The sequence below is a fragment of the Podarcis liolepis genome (assembly GCF_965112155.1).
Source record: "Podarcis liolepis genome assembly, chromosome: 16".
Taxonomy (NCBI): domain Eukaryota; kingdom Metazoa; phylum Chordata; class Lepidosauria; order Squamata; family Lacertidae; genus Podarcis; species Podarcis liolepis.
In genome coordinates this window covers 14,032,145-14,058,902 of record NC_139567.1, presented here as the reverse complement: position 1 = coordinate 14,058,902, position 26,758 = coordinate 14,032,145, and the positions used below count along the sequence as shown (strand labels likewise).

Here is a 26,758-nt window from a genome sequence, read left to right as displayed (position 1 = left end):
TTCAGAGGCATGCCACCACCTCTCCCTTCTCTCCCTCTTTCCCAGTCTTATCTCTAAACCTCTTTTCAAGCTGTTCAATCATCTTTCTGGAAGCCCGCATATTCTCACCAAGCCATAGCTGGCTTATCATGCGGTGCAAACCTGGTAACTGAGAAAGATACTCCCAGCCTAGGTGTAAAGGGAGGCAGGGAGAGGGGAGAGGAATTAAAGGTTGGAGTGAAACCTCAGTGATATGCAAAAAAAAGTAAAATCTGTGACAACTGGGAACTGGAGCTCAAATGTATGCCGTGATGGATGGAGCCAGTCTGCCAAGCCAAGAGGATGGAGACTGCCAACCCTTGTTTCCTGGTGCTCAGAACTGAGATCAGGAGATAAAGCACTCTGCCTGCTCTTTAAAGAGCAATCTGTTAAACAGCATAAAAAAACTCTTCCATCTCAGCACTGTGGTGATCAGCACAGAGATGGGGAGATAAAATCTGTCTGTGAAGTGTAAAAGTCAAACATTTCACATGCACATCACACTCCAATGCTATGTCCTTGTACATGTGGTTTGTGTGCTGTATGTGTTCTCCGGATGTGCAGTGGGTGTGCATGCATGCATGCCCTCACACGGAAGTACAGAATAACCACACCTGCTTGTGGCATGTGGCTAATCATTAGTTTAGCCTCAGGTTGAAAAAGGGTTCTCTACTCCTGCTGTGAAGGGTCATCTTGCATACTTGCTATTTACTTCCAACCTGTTTTTCTTTTGCACCAGGGATGGGCAACCTGTGGCCCTCCAGGCACTGTCAGACTACAACTCCTGTCGCCATCATTTACTGGCCATAGTGGCTGGAGCTGATGGAGTCCAAAAACATCCGGAGGACCACAGATTCCCTGTCCCTAATTTATGCTCATCTGTATATATACATAGGACATGCCACTCATAAATCTGATTAAAGCTAGTCCATGAAAGGTTAATGCCCTAAGAAAACTGGTTAGTCACAATGTTGGGTTTTTTTTAATGAAAAAGTTTCTTTCTTTCTTTCATCTGTGAATGGTTAATAGTTGTTGTTGTTTTACAAGCCAGAATATTAAACTAGGTTCAAACCTGGTTTGACATCCTGGCTTGTTCTGAGGCTGTAATTTCCCAATCCAGACAAAATGTGAAACTACAGTTAGCTGCAGACTTTCTGATTTGTTCGTTGGCTCGTATAAAGTGGCTAAAGTCTTGTTCACATCTCAGTTTATTAAGTCGGTGGACTTTCCCTATACAAGCAGCTTCTTATATTATATTCATCTGACAAGAGACGCAATGGTTACTCACAGTCATCGACTTCAATGTGACTTGCTCGTAGTAGTGAATGGTCTGCTTCTTGGAGTCAGGGTATCCAAAGCCCGCAATATGAACTATGTCACAGAAGTGCAATGCTAGGGTGATAGCCACTAATCCTGTGGTTGGTTTCTAGAGGAAGAGAGAGGAACATGATGCTGGGTTGACTTTCTCTTGGCACAAAGCGTACCTTGAGAAGCCAGGATGGTTTAGTGGTTGGAGCAGCCTTCGACTGATGGGAGTTACAGCCCAAAACATATGGAGGGCACCAGATTGAGGAAGGCTGGGCCAGAAGGCTTGACCCTGATCAGGGGGGACACCCAGGTTCAAATCCCCTCCCAACTACAAAGTTTACTGGGTGACCCTTGGCCGGTCCCTGCCTCTGACCACAGCAGGGAGGCAGCAATGCTTCTGAATATCAGTTGCTAGAAACCACAGGAGGGGAGAGTGCGCTTGTGCTTGAATCCTGCCTGCTGGTTTCTCACAGGCAACTGTTCAGCCCACTGTAAGAACAGAATACTGGACTATATGGGCCACTGGCCTGATCCAGCAGGCTCTCCTTATGCTCTTAATCTATACATTTTCACACGCACACACCTTTTGCCTGTAATTAGTATTGAGGGGGAAGTTCCTATTCATTCCAGAGGCTTTCCCCATCCCTAGACTGCAGACTTTCTTAAAACAATAAAACAAAGAATATCAGCGGGCTCAGCTTTAGTGTCCCAAAACAATGTCTGTGTTTGCACAGGTGTGATGGCAGCATCTTAGATAAAGTGTAGCTTCGAAACCTTGGTAGAAGCGTTTCTCATCGGCTTTGAAACGTCAGCCATAGAAATGCTTCCTGACAACTGCCATGCACATAAAAAAGTAGTTCTAAAGTTGTCAAGGCAGTGGTAAAAAACAAGACACCCCACCTTTGCAAACACTGGCAGACGTACAGCCTGTCCAATGTAGAAGTTGCCAACAGGATAGCAAACAACACTGAACGTAAAAAGCAGTGTGTCCTGAGATGACATGAACTAAGGCCCAGGTGTCTTTGAAGTGGTAAACATCTTCCTGGGCTGTACCACTTCAGACTACAGGTTGGGACTCCCATGAGTAAATGCTCCTCCACACAAAAACAGCTCATTTGAGGGACAACTAGCACATCTGGGGGGAAGGGTTCTATCCTAGCCTTTAACACACTCGTCTTCTATTTGCAGGGATGTATTTAAATAAATTTAGCACAAAGAAGCATTTCATCATGCAAGCCCCCACCTGCAGCCTGAGACTTTACCACCTCAGTGAGAACTAGGCTGAAAGATCTTACAAGTCGCCTCACCCTGATTTGGAAAAGCAGTGCAGGCTGAGCTGAGGTGCTTTCCCCACCCAAGTGACATTTAAACTGTGACTAAAAAAATAAATACATCTGCACCTGAAATGTCAGTTAATTGAACATACTTCTGATTCAAAAATTAGCTTTCTGCCCTGCATGGACAACATTCATATCTGCTACTTTCCAGGCTAAAGGATGCTCCTAGGAGCATGGGATACAGATGATCTGTGTTTAGAGAGGTAGGGGGAGGGCAGACAGACACACACACACACACAGTGTGAGAGAGAGACAGACAGACAGACAGACACACAGACAGTGTGTTTAAATGCTTAAAATAAGTGGCAGTTACAAGTTGAGAAGTGAAATGTCTCAGGACACCAGCGCTGGGAAAGGGTCACAATTAACACTTTGCCTCCTGTGCTGTTTTCCCCAATCAAAATCAAAATCCTGCTAGAGGGCAGGGGAAAGAGATACAGGCATCCATATTGTATCACTTCCCCACCCCCTTGTCCCACCGGTCTAACAGATTTGGGGGCAGGGGGAAATACGTTAAAGGAAATATAACATGGGGGGAGGATTAACACAGAGACATACACCTGGCACCACTGTTCTGAGGCCATTTACACTCTACTCTCACCACTGATTTTAAGCTTTAAAGACAGCCGCCTGGAGATCCACTCACAGACCACCCACATCATGTGTATTTGGGTCCCAAGATATCCAGGTGCCACATTACAGGAGAGATCACAGCTTGGAGACGACCAAGCACCATATCATCTTGAGAATTTCAAGAGAAAGAGTGCTTTGCTCCTTTTAGGAATAAACCTCAACTCCTGTAACTTGTCCCTTCTCTCTCCCTCTCTCTCATGCTTACCACTCTTACCTGTTTTAACTTCTTCAGCTGCTTCATTGGAAGCTTAAGCAATTTGGCAGCGGTTATTTCCATAAAATACGGGTTCAGGATTCGCACTTGCTCAGGATTCGCATCCCAAATTAAGGGAGGCTGTTTCCAAAAGCCCTTCCGAACCTGGAAAAGAGGAATAAGAAAGGTTAGCCAGGGGCTCTTTACTCTCAAGAGCAGAATCAAAGCAAGAGAGCTGAACTGGGTTTAAGGAGGAGGAAAAAGTGGAGAAGCAAAAGCAGTCTTTTCCCATTGGTGGCTTTCTGGTGTTATACCCTATATACCCAGATCAGGATCTGATATCTGTGCTTCAGATGGGACACTCTCTCTGTATCTTTAGGCCGCCTGGAGATCACAGTATCTCTGAGCAAGACCAGCACGCTCTTCCATACCTACTTCAATTGCCTTGGTTCTCATGTTTACCCACACCACTACTCTGGGAGGTAGGTTGCTATTCCCATTTTTTATAAGCTGAGAATTTAGTGTTTGTTCAAGTCTACCATAGAAGACCATGGCAAAAGCAGGTCTTCCAGAGCTGAGTCCAATACACTGCCTGCAGAGTCGCATGGACAAACAAAATCAGTTGCCATGCTTCTGAAGAATATACTCAGGGGGAGGAATGAAACTCAGTGGTAGAGCATCTGCCTCACTTGTAGAAGGTCCTAGGCTCAATCCCTGGTGTTCCCAGCTGGGGTTGGGAAAAGCTCCTGCATGAAACCCTAAAGAGCTGCTGCCACTCATTCCAGAAAATGCTGAGAACTAGATGGACCAATGGCCTGGCTCAATAATAAGGCAGCTTCCTGTGTCCCTGGGGGTAAAAGAAATGGCTTCTGGATCAGAGGAAGGGGACCAGGAGTTGCACTAGTCTTCATCTCCCAGTAACTTACCCTTTTCTTGTCGTGCAATATTGTTTCCATCCACTGGAAATCCATGGGTTTGAATGGCACCAGCACCAGCAATGTGTCTGGATTGTTTTCTCTTTGGGGGTTGAAATGTGCTGACTCCGGGTAGAAGAGCCGCATAGTGGTCTTGGAGCCCACGTCGCTCTCATAACCATAAACTGGTGCATTGTTCAATCTGCAGTGGGGCAGAGAGGAGGAAAAGGAGTTTGCACCCTTGGCAGAACATAGGCAGGCATTTCGTCGTTTTATGAGAACGAACCTATGTGCAGGAGTTTGACCGATGGGTATCTGCCACATGTCCACGTTATATACTACAGGGTGGCTTCAGTTAACCTCTTCTCTTATGCTTAGCCGCTGCTTTGACTTGGAACAAGCTAGAGCAGAAGCAGCCAAGAGGAGTATCCTCCAAATGTTGTTCAACTACACCTATCAGCTCCAGTGAGAGTGGCCAAAGCTCAAGGAGGAAGGGAGCTGGAGTCCAAGAACACGTCTCAGCTAGAGTGCAACTCAGCATTTACTTTATCTGCTGATCCATCAATTCAGAGGGAAACCATAATGCACAACCAAACCCGGAGGACATTTATGGGTCTCTTCCCAAGAACACGTATATGTTACGGAAAAGCACTGGGCTGCCAGTAAAAATAACATCACTTAGTCATATTCTTCTTGCTCTGTAATACAGTAGGGTGTGTGTGTGCTTAGTGCTCTGATGTTATCATGCTGTGCATTTCCCCATCTCCTCCTTCACATTATTTGCTGCTGCTGCTGGGGGTAGCAAGGTGGAAAAGTGGAAGGTGGTGATGTGAGTAGTTGAGGTAAGTAGGACTTGCAGAGAGGAAGGATCCACTGGGAGGATGCAGCTGTTGCAAACAGCCCCATTCAGTTCCACGTGGCAAAACAGGACCATGCTACGTTCAGAGAAACTGGCTGCACTGCCGTGAAAGATCACAGACCCCGATGCATCTAAGTACCTGATCACAACATCGTATCTGTTAATAGCTTCTCCCATAGAGCTGTTTCTGAGCCGGTGTCCATTTCCTACTACTGCACATCTCCGGCACTTCAAACTGCGAAAGAGAAAAGGGAGACTCCATTATACACTCCTAGACAGGGAAGAAACGTCTCTGGCTAATCAGAGAAGAACATAGGAAGCTGCCTTGGTCCACGTAGCTCAGTATTGTCTACACTGACTGGCAGCAGCTATTCAGGGCTTCGGGCTCTACCTGGAAACGCCGGGGATAGAACTGTCTACATGCAAAACAAAGGTTCTTCCAAGCTACGGCCCTTCCCTAAATGCTACGACCACTTACTGGAAAGCGGGGACACACGCTATTTTAAGCACTCCACCTGACAATATATGAAGTGCCAGTAGGGTGGGGTTTGCAGGGGTAGACTAGTTGTACACTAAAGGGGGGGGGGGACCAGAGCACAATGGCAGAGTATACTAACCATTTGTAAGAAACTATATTTTTACACAAAGTATTCTTATATCTCAGTCTTTTACAGTACTGATTTGCTTAAATTTGTTTGCATTTTTCCATTAACATCGATTTACCGTATTTTTTGCACCATAACACTCACTTTTTTCCTCCTAGAAAGTAAGGGGAAATGTCTGTGCGTGTTATGGAAGGAATGCCTACGGGTGGCATGCCTACGGATTTTCCTCCTCTAAAAACTACATGCGTGTTATGGTCGGGTGCGTGTTATAGAGCGAAAAATACGGTAAATAATCCCTTATGAATTTAAGAACATAAGAGAAGCCTTGCTAGGTCGGGCCAAAAGCCCATCTAATCCAGCACCTTATTCTCACAGTAACCAACCAGGTGCCCATGGGAAGCCTGCAAGCAAGGCATGGGTGCAACAGCACTCTCCCTTTAATTAGGGATTTGTAGGCCAAAAACATCTGGAGGGCCAAGTTTGAAGAAGCTTGTTTTAAGTGTTGTTAAGTTACCCACTTCAAATATTCCCATAGGGTCTTTAATACCGGCTTTTTGGTAACACAGCCAGGTTTTTGCATGTTCTGTTGTTATTTTTTAAATTTATGTTACATCATACAAGCATAATAAAACATGATACGACTGACAAAAAAAATGGGTCACTAGGAGGGTAAAATACAGCACATCATTTTACAGTAAATCGTAATGAGCTGATTGCAGTAAACCAACTTCAGTAAATTAACTTGGAAAAACACAGAATAGTAAGAGTATTATTACCCACTTATCTACACCATATCACAATATATGTTGTAGGCATTTCTTGTCTCTGTGTTGCTTCATTTGTATATTTAATAAAAGTATACCATCAAGTGTATAAATCATCTTGTTTTTTTCTCTCCCCTTGCCACCTTCAATTTCTGTGGCGTTTCCATTATGGCTGTTTGCCAGACTATATTACACCAGAGGTTAATGTGTGGACATTCCCACCACAAATGGCGGTAAGTACCCATAATTTGGCATCCTCTGCAACATAATGGGAATCTACTGGGCTTTATAGACGATAGGCACATCAGTGTTATACACCATGCACAATTTTTAGTGAACATTCCCTAATGGTTGCTGGCAGAGATTTATATGGTGCTTTTATCCAGTTATTATATGCAACTTCAATACTATTTTGTAGATGGGAAACCAGGTGCTAGGCCAATACAATTAATTTCTATCTTGAATGGGGATTTAAGGCACAGGTCTACCTGGTTTACCGACATGCTAATACACTAGGCCAGCAGCTTGATAGATTAAGCCACAAATTTGCACACACCTACATTAGCTATTTCATCCTAGCTTTGGCTGATTGGAAGCTCAGCTTCTCACACCTCTGCCAAAACCAACATTTCCTTTACTCTCCTGTGGATTTCTTACTTTTCACTTTAAATACCCAGACTGACTTCCAGAGCACTGACTTCATTTCCAGGCAGACGTCAGACTTCTGGCTGTGACTCAGTGCCACGATTTCATGTCCCGAAGCAAGGGATGGAACCACGCATCAGAGACTTGATCAAGATTGGCACTCTGAAATACTGGAGAGTCACACTGCCTGTAAATGAGCTAGATGGACTAATAGCCTGACATGGGTTAAAGCAACTTTCTAGGTTCCCCACGTTAAGATTTGAAAGAGGGATTGCCACTCTTAGGTCGCATTCTATACCATACATCTAAGGCACACTTAACAAACATGGTTTCCCACAAAGAACCCTGAGTTTACCTCTCACACAGCTGCAATTGCCAGCACCCATAACCAACTACTGCTCCCGGGATTCTTTGGGGGAAGCTATGTGCTTTATATATGCTGTAAATATGCTTTAGATCAGGGGTCGGCAACCTAAGGCCCATGGGGGTCGTTTAACTGGCCTATGGACCCCTGCCGCCCACTCAGTCAGCTGCTGTGTGCCATGCTAAATCGGTGCAGAGCAGAGCGGGGACTGCCTTCCGTGACACTGGCCAGCTTCCCATTGGCTACAGGAAGCTTCTGCAGCCAATGGGAAGCTGCGCACACCTCCTCTGCGCTAGAAGGCGTGCAGGAAATGCGTTTGCGCACACGTGCGTGCACACACACTCCAGCCCACCGCGGTGTCTGCGGGACTGTGAACCGGCCCAAGCCACAAAAACTTTGACAGCCCCTGCTTTAGATGCATAGTGGTGTTGATGTGACTGTACAGTGCAGACTCACACACAGTTTCACCTCTGGTAATCAGGTTTTGCAGGATTTAAGTTTAAAAACTATACCTGCAGCACAGGCTGAAGCGTGAAAAAATTGTTCCAAGGGGAATGAAACCTTCCAAACAGCGGTGCTCTCAAAAGCACTGTCACCTTAAGAGTTTTTTGTTTGTTTTAACTGGAGATGCTGTGGACTGAAAGAGGGACCTCCCACACAAACCACAAGCTCCACTCATGCTCATGCCATCAAATCTCCGTAAAAATGGCAAGTTTCTGAGTATCCTCCCCTGACCATTGACTCTGATTGCAGGGTCAGGACTCTGGGTTCTCTGAATTCTTTTACCGCTGAATTGACCTCTTTGTGACTTTACAGAAAGAGAGAAATTCTCATTCCATCATTGCTTGGGAACTCTTAAGAAACTAAAATATCGGCGCAGTTTTGAAATCAGCGGTTAACACCAACAGTTTTGTAAAGCTCTGTCTGCCATCTTGATTCAAGGCAGTGTTCAACTGTATGCCAACATAGACAACATAGACCTGCTCCTTAATCTCGGGACCCATCATGCAAAATCTGGATATGGTATCTTATGAGGTGTTGATATATACAGCCAACAATCAACTTTCCAAAACACATGGATACACATATTTCCTGTAAAATTTTCATTCTGTAATACACATGTATGAACTTGCCCTGAGTAACTATGGTGGAGAAAAGAGATACTCCATGCTCTGCAGCTACCAATTCCATAAATGGGAGAGAAAAGCCCAAAGAACTGAACCCACCCGTTTTCTGAATGAACTGGCATTACCTTTGTAAGCTTTCAGGCAGAGCATAACTTGTGATCGCCAGAACTCGCAAGAGAATTTCCTCTGCAAAGGAAAATGTAGGCAGTTAACCGGCTTAGTCCATGCTGCCTCGGTTCAGACATTAAGAACGTAAGAGCTGCCCCGATGGATCAGCCCAAAGGACGAAAGTGCTGGAAACAGAATGATGAACTCGATGGAATTTTGTTCTGACGTAGCAAAGCAATTCTTACAACTTACTTAGGGTGAGTGGAGAGCAGAATTGTGCAGGCAGCATTACTATATAACCTGCCTCTTGCCTGACGCCATGCTAACTCCAGAGGAACTCAGAAGAGAGGACTCTCTGGTTTTAAAGGTCCCACTTTTCTCCTGTGTTCCAGACACAGGAGAAGGGCATGGACTTATCAGAGCTCTCACAGCATCCAAGTGCATCCAACTGGCATTAGGACTGGACAAGCCTTCTGTATTCCACTCAGCACTGGAGAGAGCTGTCACCAGATGGAAAGATACAGCGACGTATTCAACTGAGTTTTACTCAGGGCAGACCCACTGAAATGAATTGGCCTAACTTGGTTATATTTATTAGTTTTAGCCAGTCTACTCTGAATAAAACTTAGTTGAATACCATCTACAGTCACCACTTGCAACCTGGAGAATGCATTTGTGGGCTCATATATTATATTGTCTTCTGCTTTTACAACTTTATTGGTTTGTGTTTTTTGTGGGTTTTTCTTTTCTTACTGCTTTATAGCTTGATTGTTTGGTTTTTTATGCCGCATAGTGTTTAGTTTATATAGTAATCTTTACAATCATTCTTTTGATGTTTTATATTTGTTCCTTATTCTTGTTAACTGCCTTGGAAAGCTCTGTGTGGAAAGACAAGGTTTTTAAAAACCCAACAACCTTGTTTTTTAAATATTTGTTTCCAAATGAGTTTCTCAAAAAAAAAAAATTGGTAGTTTGACACCTAACTGCAGGGAAGCAGCTTACATATTTTGCTCACCTCATCTTATCCAACTCAGGCAGCAAAATGTGTTGGGGTGACCCAGCCCTCCCTCTTGCAAAGAATACTGACAACACCCAAACTAGGAAAGTTTTTAACTGCATTTGACAGACAGAATGAACATCGAATCAAAGGTTTAATCACCGTGGCCAACCCATCATGCTTCAAGCAAACCACCCTTTTTTCTTTTCTTTTTACATTCTTAAGTACCGTAGGTACAGTCTCCTAACCTATTAAAAAAGGAGTAATTTTTTTTATGTAGAAAAATTACTCTGGCAAGGAAGGGGGAAAGCCACTCAGCACAGCCACAAATACGAAGATTAGCCCTGGGAAAGCTTTAACCCTAAATACAAATTCTGTGGGGAAAGTAAATAAAATGGTGCCTGCTAAACTCAATGTGGGAGAGAAAGCAGCATGCACAGTGCAATAAGTGTGTTTCCACAGCAGGCTCTCTGCTAAAATTACATAAATCTAGACGTATCTTGAAAATTCCAAAGTCCACTGTTGACCAGGGTCTTGACAAGACTCATGTCACAACCCTGGAGTTGGATTTCTCATCTTCAGGTGATGAGGGAGGGGACTCTGAAGCAGAAGGGGAAGGCTATGCAGGGCTGGCCCCAAAGTGCTCTTAGGTGGACCTGCTGGACTAATGCTACCGTCTGGCCTGAGGATGCAGTGCTACCATCCTCTGACTTGGAGGACTCAGCTGCAGAAGACCCCAAAAGATTTGAGGCTCCCTGCTCCTTTGTGGCTGGAGATAAGAGGAGAAGGCTGGGTCCTTTAACAGAGCAGCATCTTGCAGCGCAGGTGGTGCTAACAATTAGGCTGCACCTGCTGCTGCTACTATGTAAATGCTCAATTTCAGCTTGCCCTTATTGGTTCCGTAGAGTACAGACTGAGTCCTGCTCTTGGTTGGGTTGGTGCACCACAGGCCTAGTTCACACCAACAAGGAATGAAGTGCTCTAACTCCTCCTGAATGTCTGCTGTGGGTGTGCAGAAATTTTAAAAGTTTTTTAAAAGGGCTCAGCCTATTATACTTTACCAATAATTTTTTTTAATGTTCGGCCATGACATGAGGCAACACAACTCAACTCGCGTTGCGTGTTCACGGTGTGTTTTTCTCGCTGTCATGTACTAGCGGATTAGGAAAGACAACAGTCAGATCCCTCTACGGATAGATGCAGACGAGATGTTATCAGTTCATAAGCAGAACCCAACACATCTTGGAACAACAGACCCTTTGACTGCACCTTGCACACAATAGTGGTTCTGTCTGGAACAAGGAAAGGAGGGGGAAGGAAGAGTTCCAGCTTTGTACATAAAGTCATTGAACTGTGCTTATTTTGGGAACCTCCACCTTGCTGAACTCCTTGGGAAAATGAGAGGCATTAAAAAGAATCTGACGGCCAATTGTTAACAAATGCGATGGTACAGCCAGTCACTCAACAGAAGTAGAATGCAGTCCTTTGTATTATTAAAGTCAGTCAACTTTCAACCAACAGCAACAGTTATGAGAGAGCCATTTAAAGGAGGATGAACACCTGCCAATTTATACTTTTGCCTCTTGGAATGAAGTCCATTGTCTCAAAATAATGCCAAAGTTACCTGATATGATGAAGTTCTCATGAGCCAACCTATTTATCTGCTGAACTATAGATTACAAAGTGTATGATTGATGAACACATTCTGCTGGACCTACCACAGATGTCTTTCCTTATCTCTGGCTCAGTTTTAGCACCACACTAAATCAAAGTTTAGTGTGACGAGACTGAGATGTGATGAGTCTCAGGTTGACATGCTCCCCTCTCTTCCTCCACAAAGGCGCAAAGAGAGCTCCTTATTACTGTTTTCTAACTATGTGCTAATTTTATATTTTTCCTTGATAACAAACTGATGGTTTACGGATGTTGTTGGTGAGGTTCCCAACAACATCCATAAACTATAAGGAAGGAGGGAATCAGTGGCTACAGCTATGAATTCTGCTATTTTACTGCCTGTGGCTCTTGTGTGTCTCCACAGTTGCCACTTCCTTATAGTTTATACTGTGGATAAGAGGCTAAGGAAACAACAACTTTGCTGATATTGGCCCTTAGCAATCACAACTGGCCGAACAAACATGTGGCTACAGCAGGGATAGTAGTGACTTCCAGATGTTCTTCGACTACAACTCCCATCAGCCCCAGGCTGCATAGCCAATAGTTATGGATGATGGGAGCTGTAATAGGAGGAGAAAGTAGGGCTAGAAAATATGCTGTGTGGATAAGGAACCCAAACTAGATGATCTGGTGAAAGTTGCCTTCAGTAACTGAGCACACTGCAAAGATAAGGTATTCTATTGGGTGTACTTTTGCGGTGAAAGAAGCCATGAGGCATGGGCCCTATATGCTGTCTCGATGGGAGACCACCTGGAAACTTAAGATGTTCAGAGCTCCTTGGAGAAAGAGTGGAAACACCTGACTTACCTTTGTGTGAAGAACGATATATATGATCTTAGAAAAATAGTCCAACAGATGGCTACTAAATCAGAGCAAACTTTCCACAAGAAAAATGAGAGGGAAAGCATGGAATAGAGAGATAAATACAGAAGATGCTTGCTAGAAGAAAAGAGACAGCTGGTTTGCTTACCGCTTCCTTTAGTACCATATGGCAGCTCGTAGGGTGAAGGGGTCTTTACCCAGAAGTAATCCTTTAGCTGTAAAAATAGTGGATGTTCCCGTGTGTAACTGCAATGAATGCAGAGGAGAAGATCATGCAAATCTGGCGTTTTATATATTCAGAGCCTCCCTCTCCTGTTAGACTCACTCTATCTCATCCCACCCCATTCCTCCTATCCCCCCCAAGCTTAGGAGAAACAGGTTGATGAGATCTGAGAGACCCCATTCACACAGTATACAACTAGTCCCGTTACTTACTTTGCAATGAGCTGTGCAGCTTTCTTCTCCACCTCTCCCAGAGGACAAGTCATCTTTTGTACTGGGAAATAAAAACTGTAAGACAAACAACAAAGGGAAATGGGGTGGGGGAGTTAAGTGTTGTTGCTGTTGTTTCCTTACCCCCCCCCCCAAGTTGTCTCAGTGATGCACAATTTAAGAGTGGGTGCTTGTGCAATCCAAGCCTCTAGGCTAGGGGCAGATTTAGGGCACTGCGACCGGTTCCGCTGCCCTGGGCGCTGAGCCTAGGGGATGCCGCAGGGCATCGCAACTATGACATAGTGATCTGAGCAGAACAGAAGACAAGAGGAGGAGGTGCACCAAATTTTGGCCACTGCTGAAATTTGAAGGTCCATAGTCCACCCACGCTCTAGGGACTTGCAATAAAGAGGTTTGGTTTGGGACATCACCTGCTAGCCACAAGTGAAACAAACCACCACTCCATCAGGGTGCCTCCATGGGACAGACGAGAAGCAGGGCTCATTCCATCAGATTTGCCAAAGGTTGAGTCCATCAGGCATGTCTTGCCCGTGAACTGTTTCTATGCCAGATAAGGACTACTATTTAAGAACCAATGCCTGAGTTTGCTTTTTTCCTCTTCCCTTTCTGTCCTTTTCTCCTTGTGTATCATGCTTTTTTAGATTGTAAGCCTCCGGGCAAGGACTGTTTCATCTTAACTGACTGTGTGTAAGCCACACTGAGCAGCATTTTGGCTGATGTGTGGGGCACAAGTCCTCAGCATGGATCAGCAAGGCTGTGCAGAAATGACAGCTTCTCCTAAGACCCACATTATTGGAAAGGGGCTGCAGCTCAGCAGTAGTCAACATGCGCTTTATACAGACAGTTGCAGGTTCAATCCCTAGCATTTCCAGTTAGGGAGGGATGGGAAAGACTGCAGCCTAAATCCCTGGAGAGTCACAGCCTGTCAACTTAAATGTGCAGACATTACTGAGATAGGTGGCCTCAATATTCATACACGCCATACACTGAAAGCACAACATGCCCTGAAAAATCCTGGGAACTGTAGTTTGTTAAGGGACCTAGGAAATGCAAGTCTGGGAGGAGTAAGCTACAGTTCCCAGGATTCTCGGGGGAGGTAATGTGCTTTACATGTGTGCCTAAGTAAAAGGCACCTTCCTAGCCCAGGATTACACTTCCAAGAGTGGTGGACCAGCCAGTGCACTAACAGAGCATGAAAAGTGATGCTCCAAGCATTTGGAAGGTAATGGGAGATAAAAGTGTCTTAAGCATTAGAGAAGAGGTGCTTACATAGGCAAGCACCCTTCCTCAAATGGCTGCAAGCAGGACAGAAGTGAGCAGGGCTCGTAAGTTTTATTGATAAGTGTGTTTTTGTATAGCCTTTGCTTTTGTTGCTAAATCTTCTTTACTGTTGCAAACCAGAGAGAGGGGATCTACCGTCTCTGGGTCCAATTCAGCCCCAGGCAGCATTGCCAATGGTCAGGGATGATGACCTTTCAGCTGCCACAGGGTGGAAAGGGGTGAAAAGAGCTCTCTGTCACCTGCACAACCACTTTTTGTGGTTGGTCTTTGTTAATTGCTTACAGTCTATAGCTTATTACGTGGCTCCCCAAGACATGGCAAGGAAAAGCGGGAATCCATGTTTATTTGGTTCAAAATGCCAAACGTCATGCCACATTACTTACACTTTCAAAGAAAATATTTTTAAGCTGGCCACTTTTATTTCAAAAGAAAAGCAACCATGCTGGGGCCCTGATCATGCAGGGAACATGCTTTCTACATGGATCGAAGCCCCATGTTGCTTTACTACCAAACATCAACACCACCAACTTCTCTTATTTGTCCCCAAATGTGGTATCAAAACCACTGGTGGGAAATAGGGGGGGGGGGGCGTTGAGTGAGAAACAGGCACTAGCCCCAATCTGGACTCCTCTTGAAATGAGCAAGTTTAAGCAAGCTTTTTAAAAAGTGGGACTAATTTAATGTGCAGTCTGGGCGATATATCGATGCATCATCCTAAACCAGTTTGAAGTCCATATCATGATATTTTTGACCTGGCAATATATTGCGAATCATGGGGTGTGCGCGTTTGCTCGCGCTATGCAAAAATTGCAATGCAGGAAAATCTGTGAAGCCAGCCAATGCCTCTACATAGTTCCATCCTTATTTCAGACATTCTGATATATCAGTATATCGTGATGTTTAGCTGGTGATATAATGCAATGTTGAAAACCAGATACTGCCCAGCCCTGGTTTGGCCCAAAGCTCACAATGGCTTCTGGTTGAGTTGCCAGGATAAAAACAGTCCAAGAAACATTTTGACAAATATTCCTCTCTCCAGAGATATGGATTTGAAAGCATGCTCAGTTCATTTGTCCAGAACACCACTATCTATAATCTGGTTTCCCCCTTCAAGCAAACTTTTCATTCCCAGTTTCCTGGCTTCATTTGTACCCATGGGAGGTGTTTTCAATGCCAGGACTCCTTCCTGGAACCTATGAAAAGATGGGCGAGCCTATGAGCAGGTGCAGAGTGCACTTTTCTGGCCACTGATTCATACTACATGACGTCCACATGCATTCGAGATTAGGAGAAAGGGTCCCTAAATCAAAGAGCAGCATTGCCAAACCTTTATCTCACTTTGCTTTATTTATTTTTAAAATGTCTGCGCCAGAGCCAAAATAAATATTATATGGATGGCTTACACACACACACACACACACACACACAGAGCGAGAGAGAGACTTTGACTTTAAGAAGATAAGAGCAACAATTCAAAAGCAGGAAACTTGTAAATAACTAGTGGCCATGAAAATGTCACAGTTTAACTTGGCTAGGTTAAAGACGCCCACAAAAGTAAATAGCCTGTGGAAGTTTTTACTAGCCTGCTAGGGAATGGCAAAGGATGGACTGAGACCTCAGTCTTTACTCTGGGTTCCTGCTGTTTTTCTACACTGGGTAAGGGGGGGCGGGCGGTTCCCTCCTCTGGCAGCCCACTTGGTTTCTTTGGTAGATGTAAGATAAGGCACTGCTTTGACACACACTTCTTCCAAGCCATCCAAGGCTTTAAATTGGGGACAAGGAACTTGTAGCCTTGCTGTTGGATTCCAGCTCCCATTATCCCTGGCCACTGGCTATACTGGGATGACAGGAGTTGGAAGTCTAGCAGTAACTGGAGGTCTACAGACTCCTCACCACTACTTGCAAGGAAAGCAGTTGAACAACGCTTAGGAATGGACTTGTCACCCATATGAATAAGTGAGAGATGTTCTCACCTATTGTTCCCAGTTAAAAGCCCTGAGGGTCCATTTTGAACTAGCCGATGTTTCTGAACAACGGCTATTAATCAGTTAAGGCCCGATTCAGGTAATATATCTGACCTTAATAAGACGGCAGGGATAACGACCCAAAACACCCCATGTGCCCCCATTTAAAAGAAAAAAGAAAAACCATCTCACAGCTGCATGTACCTTTCCTCCCGGGATTTTGTATACCACACCATCACCAAAAATATAGCCAATACTCCAAGTATCTTCCATCCTGAACAAAAAAAAAAGACAGAATACTGTTAACACTGAGCCAGTCAAGTGTAGCCACACAACACCTAAAACACATGTGGTGGAATGCCAGAGTGCAGAGTGAGAGAGAGGTTTAACTTGAGCCTGGATTCACTAGGGCTCAGCTCTGGGGCCTCTTTCGAAGCCAACCTGCAAACTTAGGACCTGGGATGTAACAAGAAGGCAGACACCTGTACAGTGGTGCCCCACAAGACGAATGCCTCGCAAGACGGAAAACCCGCTAGACGAAAGGGTTTTCCGTTTTGGAGGTGCTTCGCAAAACGAATTTCCTATGGGCTTGCTTCGCAAGACGAAAATGTCTTGCGAGTTCCTGCAGGGGTTTTTTCCTCCCCCCCCTTTTTCCCAAGCCGCTAAGCCGCTTATCAGCTGATCCGCTAAGCCGCTAAACCGCTTGTCAGCTGATCCGCTAAGCCCGCTAAGCCGCTAATGGGCTTGCTTCGCAAGACAAAAAAACCGCAAGACGAAGAGACTCGCGGAACGGATTCTTTTCGTCTTGCGAGGCACCACTGTACATCAGGGGTAGGGGAACCTATGGCTCTCCAGGTGTTGCTGTACTCCAGCTTCCATCAGCCCCAGCCACCTGTCCTAAGGCTAAGATGGTCAAGTACGGAGATGTCATCATCTTCTACAAAGGAAGGCGGGACATATTTTAGGTCGTATCTGGGGCATTTGAAGAACATGTGGGCATAATAATGTATGAAAGGGGTACAGGTGTACTGTTCTAGCCCACATTCCCAATGTCCTTGCAGAGAGAATTCAGTGTGCATTCAGCTGAACAAACAAGAGAATCAGACCTTTGACCCAATCCACAAAGGTCTGAGGTTGCAACCAACGGGGATGTGCAACCCTGCTTCTCCCTCAACAGTTTTTCAGGTGAAGACCTGAATAAGAGTACAAGGGCAAAGCATAGTGAAACAGCAATCCTATACAGACTAAATCAATGGATTCTGAAGATAGAAGCCTAAGAGCACAAAGTTGTAATAAACAACCTAAAAGCATTTACAAACCTTTCTGATCCCACCCACACCATACATTTAAAGCAAATGATTTCCCCACAAAGAATCCCAGGAACTGTCATTTACCATCAACAGAGCAACAATTCCCAGCACCCCTTAAACTGCAATTCCCAGAATTCTTTGGGGCAAGCCATGTTTAGTGTGGATGGGATCTCAAGCGGTGGCAGAGGCCAGGTTACAGGTGTCGGGGGTGTGTGTGTGTGTGGAATAATTTGCTTTGCTGAGATTGCAGTCTCCTCAGGGAGGCTATAGGTTTTCATGGGTCCTTGGAGAACAGTACATTGGGGAACCCTTCCCCCTTGCCACCGCTCATTTGGCATTGTCCTCCAAATGCATCCTTTCCCTCTTTGGAACCTGTATCTTCATTTTCTAAAGGCACCTCCTTCTTTCAACCTACAACAAGCCTTTCCATATGACCTCAGACAGGGTGCTTTTTAGTTGAATCCACACCATTATCCAATGCCGAGAAATCATTTTCTGGGCATCCATTTGTGAAAGAAGCTTCCAAGGCCCATTGCCCACAATCACTTTTGCTAAAGTCAAGGTTGACTTTTTTCTTCTTCTTTAACATTCCCAATCCTGCACGGTGGGTATTTCTTAATGACTGTAAACCTTGGTGGTGACATCTGTTACAGTGAGGGGGGAAAGTATTTGATCCCCTGCTAAATTTGCCCATTTGCCCTCTGACGAAGAAATGACCAATCCATAATTTTACTAGTAGGTAAATTTTACTGTAGCTGTGAGAGACAGAATAACAACAGGAAAAACCCCAGAAACCCAGAAGACAAAAGTCACTGTATCAGCCGCATTCTCATATAATGATAAGCTAAGATTTAGAATGGTTTATCTGGAAAGAGCAACACACTGATATGATTACTGATAGTTCCCACTTTGCTCATCCCCTGAAACAGGTGGGATAAACAAACTAGGAACTCTTTCTTGGCTTTGTATCACATCTGACCAGGGAACATGTTTTCTTGTTTCCTAGCAAGCCACAGTCCTTAGCCAATCTTATACCCACCATTTTTTAAAACATAATTTTCTACTGCACTATCACATACCCCACCCTTACTTGTCCAGATCACAAGTACACTTGCTTCCAGATATGTGTAGCATAAGAAAGGGGAATGGCACAACACTTGGACTTACGAGACTTGTTGATCATTTTTATCAGCAGATGAAGAATCGTCTTGTGGCTTTTGCTCTCATTGCAACTGCTATCAGCCACCTGGAAAACAAAGAAGACATGCTTATTTGAGTTATTTATTAATAAAGATATGCACACACAGCTACATGATTAAAAATATCAAAGCCGTTTGTCACAAAATGCAGAAAACCATACCCACGAAAGTTAAAAACAGACCTCAACTAACCATTGCAGAAAGATAAAGTCTTAGTTGCCTGCATAGGTCTGGTGGAATAGAAAAGTTTCCAGCAGGCATTTAAGAATTGAAACAGAAAGTGCCCACTGAGTCTCCACTGGCAGAGTACAGTAGTACCTCCGGTTACAAACGTAATCTGTTCCGGAGGTCCGTTCGTAACCGGAAACCGCTCATAACATGAGGCGCACTTTCGCTAATGGCGCCTCCTGCTGCTGCCCGCATCCCGCTCGCATCCCGTGGGAAAAGTTCGCAACAAGGGGACCTACTTCTGGGTTAGTGGAGCGCGTAACCCGAAGCTTCCGTAAGGGGGGGGCGGTACGTTACATGAGGTACCACTGTATTCCACAATACTGGACCAATGACAATGAAGACTCCCATTTCTTGTTGTTATCAAGTGAGCCTCGCCAACTCAGGGAACAACCAACGATGCTTCTGCGGATGATCTCAGTGATCGAGGTGAGATCTAAGGTTCAGGCAATCCCTGAACTACCCTAGACTTAAGTTGTTAAGGGCTTTGTAATTAATACAAGGATCTTGAACCTGGCTCAGTAATAGATGGGCAGCCAGCGCAGCTGTGTTAACAATGGCATCACATGTTCTATATGGCCATCGCATTCCATATAGGAGCATTGGAGCTTCCAAACCAGAGCCAAAGACAGCCCCACATGGAGCACATTACAGTTATCCAGCCTTGAAGCTACCAACATGTGGACTATAGTGGTGAGGATATCCCTGCCCAGGAATGGCCGTAGCTGGCAAACCAGACGAAGCTGGTAAAAGGTACTCTGAGCCACAGAGGATATTTGTGGGCCTCTAGTGACAAATATATATCCAGGAGTACCTCCAAAGCTACACACCTGTTCCTTCAGAGGGAGAGCAACCCCATCCAGAACAGGTAACTTGCCATTTTCCTGCATATGGGAACCACCCACTGAAAAGTCCCTGTATTTTCAGGATTTAAGCAGTTTACTGGCCCTCATCCACTCCACCACAGCATTCAGACACCGTATCTAGAGCTTTCATAGACTCTCCTGATAAGAATGTTAAGAATCTCACGTTGCAGAATGTAGGGTAGCTCAAATAACTGTGAGATGTTGTGACTGCATTTTCCCTCCCAACACGAGAAGTTTCATGAACAAACAAGGAGACAGACAGCAACAGTTCACTATTCAAATATCACTGTTTACAAGAGAAAGACTTTAATATATAAAATGTACTTTATTCAAGGGAGTATACATTGTTCTACAAGTTGTTGCCCCCTAAAAGGCTGTTTTTCCAACCAAGGCCTGTCTCACACAAAATGTTAAGCCATGGTTTGTTTAATAAGCCATGGTTTGCCCCACAAACAATCAAACAACTGATGATTCTTTCTCCAAAGTTTAGTTTCAACTTCTCTTGTCTTGTGGGATGAGGGGGGGGGGACAAGCCATGGTTAAATAAGAGTGCTGCTTTTATTTAGAATACCAAACCATGAATAAAGCAAACCAGGGTTTGTAAGACAACAACAAACCATAGTTAAGCTGATGGGCTAGGTTCAGATGATAAAACACACACTTTAATAAACTGGTTAAAATCATACCCAAACCAGGCAAAAAATGCAAGCTTAATCCCAGCAATTGTTTCCTGAGTTTTCATCTTTTTGTCTTTTATTCTAAGGTTTACAACTGAGAGCCATATGTGTAAGAGTTTCCACCAGGTGGTCTTCACATGGGCAAATTCTTTCTCCTTCCACCCTGCCTGAGAACCTTCCCCAAAGGAGGAAATTCAAGGTAAATATGGTTAGTTTCATGTGCCCAAGAAAGTTGAAAATAAAGAGGGGAACATTTTTTCTCTGCTGCTACTGTCAATATCCCACAACCTAGTTTTTATTATAGCCTTGGCAGATGGTAGGGACATCAATCACAAAAGTTCCACAGACAGCACAAGTTGCTGTACCTTCTTGTTAAACTGTTGTAGCCCTGGGGAAAGAAAGGGATCTAACAAAACTTCACTGAGGAGAGGATCTTTATCTGATGTAAGGCAGATGTTTAACTAGCATAGAAGAAATCTCGCCCAGGCGACAGTCTCTACCCTGTGTTGACCTCCCTCTAGACACAAGGCTGCATAGGGTACACAGCGTGGGAAAGTAAAAATCTTGAAGAGGAAAGCTGCCTGCACTCGTTCTACTGCTCTGCCTCCTTTCTTTTAGCAAATGTTTTGTGCCACTGGGGAAGTGGTAATTCTGTCTTGATTTGTTTTGGATGTTTGTATGCGATGCCAATAAAAGGTTTGATGATGATTTATTCTATGGTTGGGGAAACTCTTCTTGTCTCTGGCACGGAATTAAAAATAACAGGTTTACATAGGTTTGTTGTTTTTTAAAAAAGAAAGCTCTTGAGCTCCTTTGATTTCAATGAATCTTGAATATGTGAAAACGTTTCTGAATTGTGTTTTGTTTTCTAAATATGCATAATCATAAATGTTCATTGAAAATCAAAACAGATGTTAATGCAAGATCATTTAAATTCATGTAGACTGAACTCAGAATAAAACTTCTCAAAAAAACAACAACAACCCAACCCCTAATCAAATACTTAAGAAAGCTACATTTAAGTTATATTTTTAAAAGCACTGTTTGTTCCAGCTCTGATTTCAGTTTGTAACTTGCTTTCTTCTGCAACTATTTCGGCAATTTTATAAAGTTATATAGTTTACATATCTCATCTTAGTTTAATATGTGAATGCATGTATTTACACACATAGTGTGCCCTCTGAGTGCTATTGGGGTACAGAGCCTCCATCATCCCCGGCCACTGGTTAAACTGGCTGGGGCTGATGGGAATGGGAGTTCAACAGTATCTGGAGGGTACCATGTTGGCTGTCCCTACATCAGTCCAAGAGTTCATCCCTGCCAACGTCTTGCTTCAGAGGTGCCAGGGACAAAAAATATTGGAGACCTGTTGCCCCCATCTGCTGGAGGCTTCTCACTGGAAGGAATTGGCTGGCAACTGATATGCAAACACATTACAAAAGAAAGAGTCCAGTGTTTCGTTTTCCAAATGTAAAGCATGCAAGGGCAATTAAAGGAGAGACATCCACGTATTCATTACTGTTCATATTCAAAAACATTCTGTTTTGACGCAACCCCAAATACCCAGAAACGTCACCAAGCCCTCATCCAACACCAGACAAGACAGCTCAGTACGCTTTGTAGCCGCTGAACACCTCAGACAGGATCCCTCATAAAGCAGACAAAGAAGCAGGGATAAAAGGTGACACTCAACATACTTGGAAAGAATCAAATTGCTCCAGCTCGGTCATCTCAATCAGAGCGAAGAAGTCAGTCTCTCAAAAGGGCCTCTGGGTTTATGTTTGCTGCTTTCCTTCCTTAGTGGGTGCACCCAACATGACTGAGCAAAAGTGGAACTTGCCTCTTGTATGCCCAGTCTCCCACTAAGGGTTTTCAACACTGCATTGCCATGCGGCTCAGAAAATGTACAAGGAAGTTTCCCTGCCCACATTCAATGTTTACTTTCAAACACACCTATGATGACTCGAGTGATGTCCAGCACATCTTAAGCCTAAACCACACATTGCACCCAAATGCATGCTAAAGGAGACCACGGGTCTTTTTGATTAAAGCAAAACACTGGCTTTGGTTAGTGACTGGTGGGCTCATTATGCTTAGCTTAGCTGGGCTTGGCTTGCTAACAAGACAGGTTACTTCCTCTCCCCAAAACCAAATGAGCCTGCCCAAATTTGAACAAAGCTCACTCCAAACCACGAAGATAGTCTCCTTCCTTACCTGTGTGTTATCCCCTGCCATCAGTACAAGGCTTGTTAAAGTTTTTTGGGGGGTAAAGCATGGTAAATAGAGAAGTAGTAAGAACTGGGCGCTTAACCCTTTCTCTGCTGACCATTTATTATATGCTAGGATTTTTAAATGCAGGAAAAAGTGGACTTAAAACTGGGAGAGAATGAAGAACAGGTTGGGAGGGGTGTGATTGCGAGGGGTGAAATAGCAGCTCAGAAAAAAGCTCCATGCACCCTTCTTCAGCTCTCTTCATTTCACTGCCACCATCAAAACTCCTCAAAACTCTGGAACTCACTGCCAGTTGAACATCACAAAATTAGCATCCTTTTAGGCCTACAGAAAAGCCTTAGGGACCCACATATTTCCAGTGGCCTAGTCATGAGGGATAATGTATGGAACTACTGCGTTCCCTTGGGGTTGACAGAAATTGTGCTTTCTTTATGGCTGGATATACAATACATTCATAAACGGTGTGGTATATTGTCTGTTTTGGTGAAATGTTAATGTAGTTAGTCACATCTATACGATACATCTAAAGTGCTGTTGGGGTCCCCTCACATCCCATTTTGTATAAACACGCCGTCTGAAATGCATGAACATGGAGACAGGAAAAAGCAGAGGTTCCTGTGCAGCAGCTATCAACCACTGAGACTCAAGAGAAATGTTCCAAGAAGGCAGGGACAAGACATTTGTCTTTGCAAATTAAAAACCACAATTTTGTTCTTCATTTCCAAGTGCTTAAGGGGAACATTAAGTTGCCTGTGAGCTTCTTTCAATACAAGACTCCGTTTCAGCAGAGCTTTTCATTTGAAAATTGGTGCCCTATGACAAAGAAGCAATAATTATCTGACCAGTTCAAATCCAAGTTAAAAACAATAATCTAAAAGGCCTGGAAAAAAGAAAAGGTTTTTTGACTGGCATTGAAAAGACAACAAGCTCGGTACCTAATAAGCATATCAACGTTTATAGCTTTGCAAAGTAAGTAAGGATTCCATAGCCATTCACCAAAATAGCACTTATACAAGCTCATAAATTCATATAATGAAGTGAGATACACAAAAATAAATCACTTCAATGTGTGGAGGAGGTGGGGTGAATAACCAACAAGCATAATCTGAATATGTCACTTTAAAAGTACAGCTATAAATCAAACTGTTATTAACTATAAAATGCTTTAAAAAAATAACAGATCACAATTCTTTTTCTTGTTTAACTAGAAAGCAGCCTTTGAATTCATTTTCCCATAGAGGCTAGCTGTCAATAGATTCATGGGCAATCAATAGACTTTCAGCATGTTCAAATAACCCCTTTAGCAACTACTTCTCTCTCTCTCTCGACTTTTTATAGTCCTTCGGTTTTGATGCAGGCTATAAACACATCAATAAAATCCAGAAGGTCATTCTTTCTCATTGAGGAGTATTACTTCAGCCAACTAGCAGAGCAGAGGCAAGTATCTTTCCCTTGGAAGGGCAGGTTTATTAGTGCCGTCAGAACCAAAACAAGGGTGCTGACTGTAGTGCCGACTTAGAAGGCTTATTTTGCTGACTTTAACCTCCATAGGATTGAAGAGTCTGGTATGAGGGCTGGAGTGGGGCTCGTTTGGCAGAAGCATTTAACATCTACTGCAAACCACACGAAACTACAAAACATTTCTAAAAGCTGCTTGACATTCAGAAACCTGCACACAATAGAAAGCTTTACCTGTCATCTGACATCTTTTCGACAAAGAATGTGTACAGTGTAATAGGAAACTCACCCAGTTTCAGAACTCACTAGATCAACAGGATCCACTGCCCTTTTCAATTGTTTTAAGTAGGGATCGGCAAATATGTCCATTTCAGTTTCTCACATATCCAGTTCCACACATTTCCACAGCAAATTGCATCTTAGTGCAATTTTCTCACAGTATACCGTATTTTTCGCCCTATAGGACGCACTTTTTCCCCTCCAAAAATGAAGGGGAAATGTGTGTGTTATCTATGGGGCGAATACAGGCTTTCGCTGAAGCCTGGAGAGTGAGAGGGGTCGGTGCACACCGACCCCTCTCGCTCTCCAGGCAGCTGTGCGCAACCCTCGGGAGCCCAGTGCAAAGCTGCGCCGGGCTCCGGAGGGTTGCACAGAGCTGCCTGCATTCTGAAGCCTCGGACGCGCTGAAGAGTGCGCCCGGGCTTCGCACAGCCCTCCGCAAGCATGGGGAGACCGGCACGGTTCCCTAGGCTTGCGGATAGCAGGCTGTTCTGGGGGCGGGGGAAGCTTGGGCTTCCCCATCGCCAGTCCCGTGCCTGGGGGGGGGGGATAATTCCCCCCCCCAAAAAAAAACCCTAGGTGTGTCCTATAGGGCGGCGCGTCCTATGGGGCGAAAAATACAGTACACGTTTTTGTATGCAGCTTCGACAAATAGTCACATTCCCCCCCCAAAAAAATACCAATTTCCCCTATTCTGATGCTCTTTAGAACATTACCTTCACTCTTGCGCACATTTTATGCGCAGTGTCCTCCAATATATGCATTGTTGCAAACATGGGCTGGGGAAAGGCATTGCAAAGTTCTGAGAACTGCAAATTTCAAAGGACAACTGTGCTTCAGTTCATGTACGTATTGGTTCGAAAAGAGTGCATCAGGTAGTCTCTCATTAAAATGCAAACAAAACTGCATTTCTCCCCCATCCCTAATTCTAGGTGCGTGCAATGATAATGGTTTCTGCTTCCAACCTATGCACATTCATTAGAAAGGGCGTTGCAAGACACAGTCCCACAGTTGTACACATAGAGAGCTCCCTCCATATGGTGAATATGCATATGGAGTAGAATCAGAGGGTTGCATCCATTGCTAATTCTACTCTACCCACTGAAGTTAATGGACTTCATTAATTCCAATGGGTCTACTCTGAAAAGAACTAAGCTGGATACAACCCAGAGTCTGTTACTATGATACTGCCCCAGTACTCGGAACAACTAAAAAGGGCTATGGAATGAGATGCTGATGGAAGGTCTAATTCCATGGGGGCTATTCTGATAAGACATACAAATTGTAGAGTTGGCAGATAAACTGCCAAGACACAGTCATGCAATTTATTCTAATCCCCGGGCATGGGCTGAAGCTGAGCAGGGACTGCCTTTGGTTGGTGCCTAGGTGGAAAGTCACCCAGGAGCCCTACTAAACCCCACCGTCAGTTCCACCAGACAAAAATAAGTAAATAAACTTTGACATTCGGTTCAGATTCAGGGCAAGCAATCAAACTGATAAATGGCCTGCAAACCTTTTTGCTGGAAGGTAAACTTCTAATCCACTTGCTAAGAAGCAGCATTGTGTGCATATTTATCTAAATGAATATAGTTCATTAAGTATTTCATATGTATGTTTAACAAGGTGGTTCTTGTGTACACATGCTTAGTAAGCTTTTATAAAAACAATAGCTGTAATAAATCAATACCATAATAAAGAGAGACCTGAAATGCAACTAACTTATGAACTTTGCAAGTGCAAGAAAACTAGTCCTGAAACTGACTAGAATTTTATTTAAATCGGGACCCATGGTTTATACCAAGGCAAAGCAAGATTATTTAAAGGTGAAACTAACTGAGCAGAGGTCCTCCTACCAGCTGCACATGAGGAGGGTGGGAGATGAATACCGAAGATTCTGGCGTATTAGGCAACTGGGCGTTTTAGATGACTCCCCCAAATTGGCAGCTGCAATTTGGGGTTTCATCTTATAAGCCCAGTCGCCTAATACGTTGGGCAGCTCCATGCCAGGAGAAAGCCACCCGGGGCGGAGCGCAGCCCGCCGCCCGCTGCCAACTGCTTCTGAAGCAACAGTGGACGGGCTCCGTGCCGCGCCACCCACACCCTGCGTATAAGACGACCCCCAACTTTTTAACCTCCTTTTTGGGGTTAAAAAGTCATCTTATATGCCAGAATCTACGGTATCTACATTGTATTAAACTGCAGTTCATGGTTACTTACAGATACCATCTTGCTAGCTCCCCCAGCCAGCTGCCGTCAACATAATAATTTTGTCTATTTAAACGGCAGCAGGGACACAGGGTAGATAAATACAGGATCAAAAGTCATTGGGCAAACAAAAGAACACTAGCCAATACTAAACAGTTACTAAACATCCGTCGGCAGAGTGCAATAAACTCTGAAAGTTTTTATTTCCCTGTCACAGAGAGCCCTTTCTTTCTCTTTT

General features: G+C 44.2%; 1 protein-coding gene across 28 annotated transcripts in view; it reads right to left on the bottom strand.

Annotated features, from left to right (window-relative positions):
- ST3GAL4 (ST3 beta-galactoside alpha-2,3-sialyltransferase 4) overlaps positions 1 to 26,758 on the bottom strand; it is a 185,116-nt gene that overhangs the window by 4,002 nt on the left and 154,356 nt on the right. For 18 of the 28 annotated variants that reach the window (XM_083480700.1, XM_083480685.1, XM_083480701.1 and 15 more), the window contains 9 exons: positions 18,544 to 18,622; positions 16,271 to 16,340; positions 12,804 to 12,878; positions 12,517 to 12,614; positions 8,893 to 8,953; positions 5,402 to 5,497; positions 4,416 to 4,605; positions 3,511 to 3,654; positions 1,307 to 1,444 (listed from right to left, as the gene is read on the bottom strand). In XM_083480700.1, the coding sequence (XP_083336826.1) occupies positions 1,307 to 1,444; positions 3,511 to 3,654; positions 4,416 to 4,605; positions 5,402 to 5,497; positions 8,893 to 8,953; positions 12,517 to 12,614; positions 12,804 to 12,878; positions 16,271 to 16,340; positions 18,544 to 18,622 (951 nt within the window). Of the gene's footprint in view, positions 1 to 1,306; positions 1,445 to 3,510; positions 3,655 to 4,415; positions 4,606 to 5,401; positions 5,498 to 8,892; positions 8,954 to 12,516; positions 12,615 to 12,803; positions 12,879 to 16,270; positions 16,341 to 18,543; positions 18,623 to 22,043; positions 22,206 to 26,532; positions 26,593 to 26,758 lie in introns of those variants that run through there. The other 10 variants (XM_083480690.1, XM_083480692.1, XM_083480691.1 and 7 more) reach the window with 5 other exon arrangements.